The sequence below is a fragment of the Arachis ipaensis genome, chromosome B2 (genome assembly GCF_059453495.1).
Source record: "Arachis ipaensis isolate K30076 ecotype BB chromosome B2, ASM5945349v1, whole genome shotgun sequence".
In the NCBI taxonomy this organism is placed as follows: domain Eukaryota; kingdom Viridiplantae; phylum Streptophyta; class Magnoliopsida; order Fabales; family Fabaceae; genus Arachis; species Arachis ipaensis.
In genome coordinates, this window is record NC_142437.1 from 115,231,683 (window position 1) to 115,241,878 (window position 10,196).

General features: G+C 38.5%; 1 protein-coding gene across 1 annotated transcript; it reads left to right on the forward strand.

Annotated features, from left to right (window-relative positions):
- Positions 1-8,008: 8,008 nt before the first annotated feature.
- On the forward strand, positions 8,009-9,929 carry LOC107625905 (cytochrome P450 83B1). The gene is made up of 2 exons (XM_016328636.3): positions 8,009-8,962; positions 9,090-9,929. The coding sequence occupies exons 1-2, from the start codon at positions 8,069-8,071 to the stop codon at positions 9,699-9,701; spliced, it is 1,506 nt and encodes a 501-aa protein (XP_016184122.1). The 5' UTR covers positions 8,009-8,068; the 3' UTR covers positions 9,702-9,929.
- The last annotated feature ends 267 nt before the right edge of the window (positions 9,930-10,196 follow it).

Below are 10,196 nucleotides of genomic sequence, written 5' to 3' on the forward strand. Positions count from 1 at the left end.
AGCACAAAGCCAGGATCGAGTAACCGGTCGCTCATCCAAGGCATGGTGAAGGAACCAACGGTCGCCCTCCACCTGACGGGGGCGAGCCCCTCATGGCTGGACCCCATTACCACCTTCCTGGAACTCGGCAAGTTACCCGAAGATGAGAAGGCGGCCAAAGCTTTAAGAAGGGAGGCGGCCAGATACGCAATCATACAAGGACAACTATTCAAAAAGGGACTCAGCCAGCCCCTATTGAAGTGTTTGCACCCCGACCAAACGGACTACGTGCTTAGAGAAGTCCACGAAGGGTGTTGCGGACACCACATCGGGGGCAAAGCCCTAGCAAGGAAGCTCGTCCGAGCAGGATACTACTGGCCAACAATGATGAAGGACTCGAAGAAATTTGTCACAAAATGCACAAAGTGTCAACAAAACGCCAACTTTCACAAAGCACCAGCCTCCGAGCTAAGCTCGCTAACGACTACGCGTCCTTTTTCACAATGGGGAGTCGACCTCCTGGGACCCTTCCCGGTCGGCCCAGGACAAGTCAAATACCTCATTGTAGCCATTGACTACTACACCAAATGGGTAGAGGCCGAACCACTAGCCACCATATCGTCCTCCAACTGCCGGAAGTTCATGTGGAGGCAGGTGATAACCCGTTTCGGCATCCCAGAGGTCGTTATCTCGGACAATGGAACCCAGTTCACCGACAAGAAGTTCATGGAATTCCTCTCTGGCCTGGGGATAAAGCAAAAGTTCTCCTCAGTAGAACATCCCCAAACAAACGGGCAGGTAGAGGCCGCAAACAAAGTCATCCTTCTTGGTCTAAAGAAGCGCCTAGACAGCAAGAAGGGAAACTGGGCCGACGAACTCCCCTCCGTCTTATGGTCCTACCGGACAACCGAGCAAAGCGCCACGGGGGAAACCCCCTTTCGCCTAACCTATGGGGTCGACGCGGTAATACCAGTTGAAATCGGCGAACCAAGCCCCCGACTACTCCTCGCGGGCATGAGCGAAGCGGTTGAGAAAGACTTGATCGAAGAAACAAGGGAGATGGCTCACCTAACAGAGACGGCGCTGAAACAAAGAATGGCCCTGCGTTACAACGCAAAAGTCCTCAAACGAGACTTCGAAGAAGGGGACCTCGTCCTACGACGCAACGACATCGGCGTCCCGACCCCAGGAGAAGGCAAGCTGGCGGTAAATTGGGAAGGCCCCTACAGGGTAAGGGAGGTACTCGGCAAGGGCGCTTACAAACTCAAAAAACTGGACGGCAAGGAAATACCCAGAACATGGAACGCAAGCAACCTAAAGAGGTTCTACTCCTGACCCACCGGCTCAACGACCAGAGAGCCTAGCCAGAGAGTTAGTATTCGCCCCATCCACTTGTTAATTCAACTTGTTTACTTACCTTGTCAAATACTTACCCAACTGTCGAGTAATTTTTACTTGTTCAAACACGAAAACGACAACACGACAAAATAATGAAACAAGCAAGAAATCATAGCAATCGAACGATGATAACTTACAAAGCATCAAAACGTGCAACGAACACGTAAAATTGTTCAAGGCAAACAAAACGACAAAGCATCAACAGGTTGTTCGACAAATACATTACAAAATATCCTAAGTTATAAGACCTCACTTCCTCGGCATATCGACAATTTTCCCGTCCTGGATAGTCTTGAAAACACCAATTGACGAGATCTCGAAATCGGGAGCAGCAATCTTCAGCTGGGCCTTCAGGGCATCTTCGGTCATCAAGATGGCACTCTTCCCTTGCTCCTTGGCCACCTTAAGCTTCTTCTTAAGATCAACGGCCTCTGCCTTAGCGGCCTTCGCTTCCGAAATGGCCTGCTCCCGTTCCTTTTCCAAAGCGACAACTCGACCCTGAGCGGCGTTCAGTTGATTTTCTAATGTCATCTCACGCTCAAGAAGCCGAGCCACGGTCTCATCAGACGCCTTCAGCCTCTCCGCAATAAACGACGACTTCTCCTCGGCGGCATTAAGCTTTCCCCCCATCTCGGACAGCTGACCCTGGAGGAGCTCAACTTGAGCCTTAAAGTCATTATTCGCCTTAACAGAAGACTCAAGCTTCCTCCGAAGCGCCTCCATACCAGATAGCTCAAACTCAGCCTTCCGAGCTATCACGGCCCCACGAAGCAAGGTGCGATACATCCACCTCGCCTGTCCGGACAGCTCGGTCGCATGAAAATGCTCTTCCGTCCCGGGTATCAACTGGGAGTCAATGAACTTGGAGGCATCAAAATTCCTCTCCATCACGGTAAGGACCCCTTCCGGGCTGGAAGACATCTTTCGCTTCCTAGGAGTATGGATAAGCTCCACATCGCTATCCGGTTGAGGGGTGCGAGTCACCTGCTCGTCAGCAGGTCCCTCCTCATGAAGAGGGGAAGCCTGATTCCCCAAGCCCTGCTTTCCCGACTCTTCGGCATCCTGAGCAGGGGAAGCTTGGCCCGTTTTTTCCCCCGATGGACCCTCCGACTTGCCGGCGTCTTTCCCTTCGGCATTCTCATCATCACTAGCATCAAAAAAGGTCTTCATCAGGTTCTCAAGACCAGTCACGGTAGCAGACATTTCCACTGCGATAAACAACAAGAACGTTAGCCGTCAAGCCGACAAACGAATAAAGCAAGAAACATACACAAACAAGAAAAGGAACTCACGAATATAGCTCCGGCCGGCCTCCCGTTCACCCATGAGAAGGTGGGGGTTCACGGGATTCTTTTCAAAGATAGCAAGAAGAACGTCCGCTATCTGCCTATCTACAGCCGACAACCTCTTGTACGACACTTTCACAAAAGGATTCGACCCCGCGCCAAAGCTCCAGTAAGTCTCGATAAGGCGCTCCCCCTCTAACGACAACCAGAAGGGATGGCGACCCTTAACGGGACGAACCTTGAAATACTTATCTTTGAAGCCATGGTAGGAATCCTCAAAGAGGCTAAAAATCTTCCTACCCTGAGCAGCACGGAAAGAAAGAAACCCCTTTCTTGCTTTCCCCTGCTTGGAGGGATTGGTAAGGTTGAAATAATAGAGAAAAACGTCCACCGAAGCCGGTAGCTCCAAGTACTCGCAGACCATCTCGAAGCAGCGGATCGAAGCCCAGCTGTTCGGATGAAGTTGAGACGGACAGACGGATATCCGGTTCAGCAGCGCCATTTGGAAATCGGAGAACGGTATCCGAACACCGACTTGTGTGAACATGGACTTGTAAAACCAAATCCAATCGGGAACGCGAGGAGAATGGAAATTGAGCTCATAAATACGCTCACGAGGAAGCGGGACAATAGCCTCGTAGTTGGCCTCCTCGTCAGTCCCCCCACATAGGTAACCGGCATGCCGGAACTCCGTCAATTCCTCTAAGTCCATCTGGTTGGGTGAACTCCTTATATCATCAGTTACCCAAGCATACGGGTCGTAAGCCGCAGCAGATCCGGAAGACCGGGAGACAACACGAGGCATACCTACAGCGGGGTACCACTCCGTTAGTCTATGAGGTCGGAAGCTCGAAAAAACTCAGAAACTACATCTTTCCAACTCAATCACAACCAGATACGGCTAAAGACTGCACCTACTTCACAAACCACCCAAAAAGCCTACCCTGGAATGGTACCCCCTCTCCTAACCCACCTATCCCAACACTGAAAAAACCTCTTAACAAAAATAAAACCAGCCATGCAGTAGATGCAAACAAAAATCACACAATAACAGAGCATAACGCAGACAACAGAATAGAGAAATCAGAAGATTACCTGGAATAATGAAAGAAATCTGGGCTGGAAGTTGAAGCAGGAAGGAGTTCGCGCAGGAAACTTTGGATGTTAGGGAGAGAAGAAGTTGGAAATGATAAGAGTGGGAGGTGGATAGGGCGAAAACCACTTAAAAACCACCCCCAAAGAAGCGCGAAAGGAAGCAGGGGTAAGATAGTCTTTACGCACGGGTTTTTTTCAAATCATTATGAGCATTAAATGCCCAGCGCGGAAAACAAAACGGCAAACAAATGCCACAGCAAATCAAGGGACACGCGCACAAGAGACGCGTCCCTCTCACGACCAGACGACCCAGCGACAACACACGAAGGTAAACGTCACGCGCCACCCATGGCCCTCACGACCATCGCTGACGCGTCGGGGGCACTGTTACGGCCTGGCCCAAAACTCGCGCGGGTCGACCCGACCCGAGTTCTCGCCGGCCCGATGGTTCGCCCTCCACCCGACCCGAACACGTGTCCCGTACGGCTTGTGCACAGCCGTGTGACAACACCCTCGAGAGTGTGGGCCTGCCCACTGGAAGGGCCCACTACTGACATGTATATAAGGGGAGACTGGCTCTCCCCCCAAGGTACGTGACATTCACACATCATTCCCTCTCCGCCTGCACATATTCTGACAAGGGCGTCGGAGTGTCTTTGCAGGTGGCACCCCCCCTTTTTCTCATCAGAAGTGCTCGGGACCTCGCTCACCCGGAACCAGGAAACCACGGCCAGACGAGCTCCTCCACCGTCCGAAGCATTGACCTCAGGATCCTAACCCGAACCGTCCGGTACCCGACCTACCGAACAGTAGTAATTGAATTTGATTAATTTTTCTGTCCTTTTTGTTTAGTAAAAGTTATACAGAGATTGACTCTTAAAAGTTCTCTATTTGAATATATATATAGTACTCCTTTTAAGTATTTTGTCCTTATAACACATATAATTGACACATTATTATTAGGAGATCAGCATATTTTATTATTTTTAGTTATCAATTAGTTATTATTAGTATTTTTAATAGTATAAGATTTACATTTTTTTTTATAATTAAATACTGATTAAATTTTAATAAAAATGTTACTTTCTCAGACTTTTTCTAAGTGAAATACTAACAATTAAATGGATGGGAACAATAATTTTTTGTTGATAACATATAAATAATTGATGTACTAGACACATGATACATTAGTAAACATGAAATATTCGGTGATATATTAAACAAAATTTTTAAATTTTATTATAGGCAATAATACATTAGCACAATATTAAAGAATTCGCGTATCCTTATTTAGGTTATATTGCATTCATTTTCATTTTTTAAAAAATAAACACAACGCAAACTTCATTATTTTGTCTCAAAGTTGCATACAAAAATTCCAGGATAGAAAATCAAATTGGATTATAGACTTTTGTAGGAATAGAAATAAAGGCAGCTTTTGATTTACCAGCGGTTTAAAGTGTAACAGCTGCAAAACATCATCAATTAGCGGCCATTTGGTTAAAATTACCACTAAATATGACTGATTTAGCGGCATATACATGAACCGTTACTAAATCTCTATTTTTGCAGCGGTTGGATCCAAACCACCGCTAAATGTCGTCAATATCACAACTCTCCCTATTTTGTCAGACAACTTCCAATACATTTTTTTAGATGCGGTCTCAAAAAGCCGCTGCTATTTATCGACATTTTTTTTTTGTAGTGATAAATAAGAGTGAAAATGAGTCAAGCTGAATTTTAGCTTTGACGAACTTAGTTTATGTTGTAAATAAATAATCCAAGCATAGACCTGTTATTTTTTATAGACTTTTTTTTTTTACTCGAGTCTAAGTTGTTTAAAGTCCAACAAGTCCATAAACTTATTTAAAAAATCTGTTTCATAAATTATAATAACTCAAAACAACAAATTTAAAAATATTTTAAATAAACATTAAATACATTTTAAAAATTATAATTCATAATTTATAAAATATAATTAATTTTTTTATCAATAGTTAGTCACATATCATACCATACTTACAATTTATAATTTTTTTAAACAAAAAAGTTACAATTTATAAATTTTATTTTGTATTGAATATAAATAAACAATTGAAAGTTTAAACTGACAATAATTTATTTTGACAAAAAAATTTTTTGACGAGTTGATTTAACGAAGTTTGTAAACTTTTTTTTCAAAATTTATGATCTAATATTTTTAACTAATAGATTTTATAAAAAATCCAAATTTATGATCTACGAAGTAGTTTGGCCTACTTCCACCCCTAGTGATGATAAGTGAATCATGATGCATCTATGTGACCCACGAGATATGCTGAGTTAATGTTTTATCTAATTTATATCTATGGAGATGTCTAGTGTCATGTGTTCCGAGAAGTAACGTTCATGTATGTGAATAACTGATAGAATTATAATTGAAAAGCATTGCGTACAAATAGTTGAAATTATGAAATACTAGAGGATGGACCATGTGGAAATGACAAGGCAATTTTAAATGCTAACAAATTGTCATATGGTTTTAACTCAAATGACAGAGATCAATACCAAATATTTTAAATCTTGTAGAAAAACGTAAAAATCAAACCTAAAATATGTAGTAGTTTATTAGGACGAAAATATTTAGTCAAACTTAAAATTTATTGTGAATTTTCTTTTCTAAAGAAAATATTATTTTATTATTGGATGAATTTGGGTATTCAATTATTTTATTTCTTAAGAAAAAATTTTATAATATAATTCAATAAGAGTGCTAGGGGCCAGCAATTTTTGGTATTTGTAACCATCAAATAGTCATCAATGATGATTTTAATGGTGTGAGATAAAAAAATATATTTAATATTTTATAAAAAAAATTGCATGTATCACCTCAACCAAAAAGTATATATCAAATGAATTTATTAAAAATATAATTATTTATATATTTTTTATAGGTTTAAACTTTTGAAAAAAATAAAGATCTAAAATTCGATTCTGTATATTCCTAAAAAAATAATACAAATGAGAAAAAAACCTATGTAAAAAATTTGTGCAAACAGAAAAGAAATTATTACATAATGAGCCGTGTTAGAGATGATAGCATGCAAGAAACTGAAGAAAGAGTGCTCTAGAATTTTCGAAGAGAAAAGAACTAAAACTGAATATTACGATTGTTGAAAATTATTCTACAATGAAGGAAAGACCTGCTCTTTTATACGTGCAAGGTCGGTGACAAATGTACAAAAGAGAGTAACAGAACTAACTAACTAACTAAAGTTACCACCATTACACTAAAATAGAAGAGAGAGAGATAAGAGAGACTATCTCCTAATATTCCTCTTCAACTGAAGGGCGACTTTGAAAAAAGAACCCTGAGTTTGGCTTTGAGAAATTTAAAACTACAATAAATAAAATTTTTTGCAATGGTTGAAAATTGTTATTATAAATCGAAAAATCATTTCTAAAATTTTAGGTAATGTTTTGACAACAGTTTTTGATCTGTTATATATGCGACCTTACTAATGTCAATAGATAATGGTTTTTTACCTAAAGTATCGACAAAAAAACATATCATTATTACTGTCATAAACAATAGGTTTTATAACAATTTTTAAAAAACAATTTAAAATTATAACTAAATAGACAACGATTTAAAATCGTGGCCTGTCATTAATCTTATATATATATATATATATATATATATATATATATATATATATATTACGTTTCTCCCTTTTGTTAACAGTCTTATTATCATATATTCATCATAAGTCATTTAAATTTGAGGTCCAAATAAATAATAATATTGTCGGTCAATAAATATCTAAACACTAAGCAAGAAAGTATTAACACATACTTTTATGGTATTCATTTATCTTTTCTAAAAAAAAACACACGGGCGCCAAATTGGTAGGCTCGCTCTATCCCACCAAAATTCGTAAATTTGATAGTATAACTTTAAAATTTTTTATGGTTTGACGGACTTAAAATTTCAACTAAATCTATTTTTTATGGTGAGTTTGACGAATTAATTGGATAAATTCAACTTATTATTTACAACAATAATATTAACAAGACAAAAAAAATTAGAACATATCTTATTTAACATCTATTAAATATTATTAACATTAATAAATATTAAATAAGACAAATTTTAATTATTTTTGATTAATTTTTTTTATTATCAAACATTTAAATTTTTCACAATCCTTGATAAAAATCAAATAGTAGTACTTCAATTCCAACCTATAAATATCTTAGCACTCGGACAAGAAAGCATCAATATATAAGTCAAAAACTTTTCATGACCATATAATTAGTCACGGGCCAAAATGGTGTCACCACTTATCTTACTTCTGTTCCTAACGCTTCCTTTGCCCTTTCTTTTCTTCCTTTTTCAAAAACAAACACATAACAAGAAAAAAGACTTTCCACCAGGTCCTAGAGGACTTCCAATAATTGGAAATCTTCACCAACTAGATACTACTTCCCTTTATCTTCAACTATTTGAACTCTCAAAGAAATATGGCCCTATATTCTCCCTTCAATTAGGTCTAAGGAAAGCAATTGTTATTTCATCCCCTAAGTTGGCCAAAGAAGCATTGAAAATTCATGACCGTGAATTTGCTGGAAGACCAATCTTAATTAGTCAGCAAAAATTGTCCTACAATGGATTGGAGATATTCTTTTCCCAATATAATGATTATTGGAGAGAGATTAGAAAAACATGTGTTTCTCATCTCCTTAGTGCTAAGCGTGTCTCAAGCTTTTCCTCAATAAGAGAATTTGAGGTCAAGCAATTGATCAAGAAAATATCAAGCCATGCTTCATCAAAAACAGTGACAAATTTGAGTGAGGCATTGATGACTCTATCAAGCACTCTTATATGTAGGATTGCCTTTGGGAGAAGGTATGAAGATGAAGGTGTTGAAAGGAGTAAGTTCCATAGTTTGTTCAATGATTTCCAAGCCATGATGACTACTCTCTTTGTTTCGGATTATATACCTTTCTTGGGTTGGATTGATAGACTCAAAGGACTTCATGCCCGTCTTGATAGAATTTTCAAGGAGTTGGATGAGTTCTACCAAGAAGTTATTGATGAACACATAGATCCTAATAAAGACACTTCAGAGGAAGAGGATATTGTTGATGTCTTGCTTCAATTGAAGAAACAACGTTCGTTTTCCTTTGATCTCACTTATGATCACATCAAAGCAATATTAATGGTTAGTACACTCTTTTTCTTTACAGTAATTTTTTATTTATATTGAGGCCATGGTCCATGGATTCATTTATTAACAAAATAAAAATTGACTTAAAAATGCTTTTCTTTATTAAATGTTTTTTATATAGGACATACTTGTAGCAGCAACAGATACAACTGCAGCCACAACAGTTTGGGCTATGACAGCACTCATGAAAAATCCAAGAATAATGAAGAAAGTTCAAGATGAAGTTAGAAACTTTGGAGGTCAAAAAGATTTCTTAGAAGAAGAAGATATTCAAAAGTGTATCTATTTTAAAGCTGTGATGAAAGAAACATTAAGATTATACCTACCAGGACCATTACTTATGCCAAAAGAAACAACTGAAAAGTGCATTATATATGGCTACGAAATTCCAGCTAAGACTATAGTTTATATAAATGCATGGACTATTCATAGAGACTCTGAAGCATGGGAAAATCCAGAAGAGTTTTATCCTGAGAGATTCTTGGGAAGTTCAATTGATTTTAAGGGTCAAGATTTTGAGCTAATTCCATTTGGTGCAGGTCGTAGAATTTGTCCAGGTATGCATATGGCAACTGCATCACTTGACATTATCCTTGCTAATCTTCTTTATTCCTTTGATTGGGAACTTCCTGAAGGGGTTAAAAATGAAGATGTTGATGTTGAAGCTTTGCCAGGGTTGGCTCAACATAAGAAGAATCCTCTTTACCTTATTGCCAAAACTATGAAGGGGTAATGATATCTCACTACATAGCAAGAGATAGTGGCAATTTCATAGGGGTTTTGTGTCAGTTTTTAACCGCCACTAAATTGTTTATTGGTGCTGGTGGAGCTCTATCATCCTTTGAGATGTGTCAAAGCATGTTTCTTATGGTTTCTAGCATCCGTTTGTATAACTTCCGTTTAGAGTTTAATTTGTTTGCACCAGTAAATTTATTTGAATAGTGAGATTATTACTCATGCTGTTTTCTTTTTCATTTTTATTGAAAGGAGTTATGTATGAGGTCTTTTTGGCTCAAAGAATATATATGTAATAATTTCTTAAATAAAATAAAAAATATTTAAGAAAGATGTTGCTACTAAATAAAAATAATAATTATTTTAATGTAATAATTTTCTCAAAGTGAGATGGATCATAAATTTTGTAGTAATTGAATTTGATTAATTTTCGTCTTTTTGTTTATTGAGTTCAATTAATTTTTTTATCCTTTTTTTGTTTATTGAAAATTAC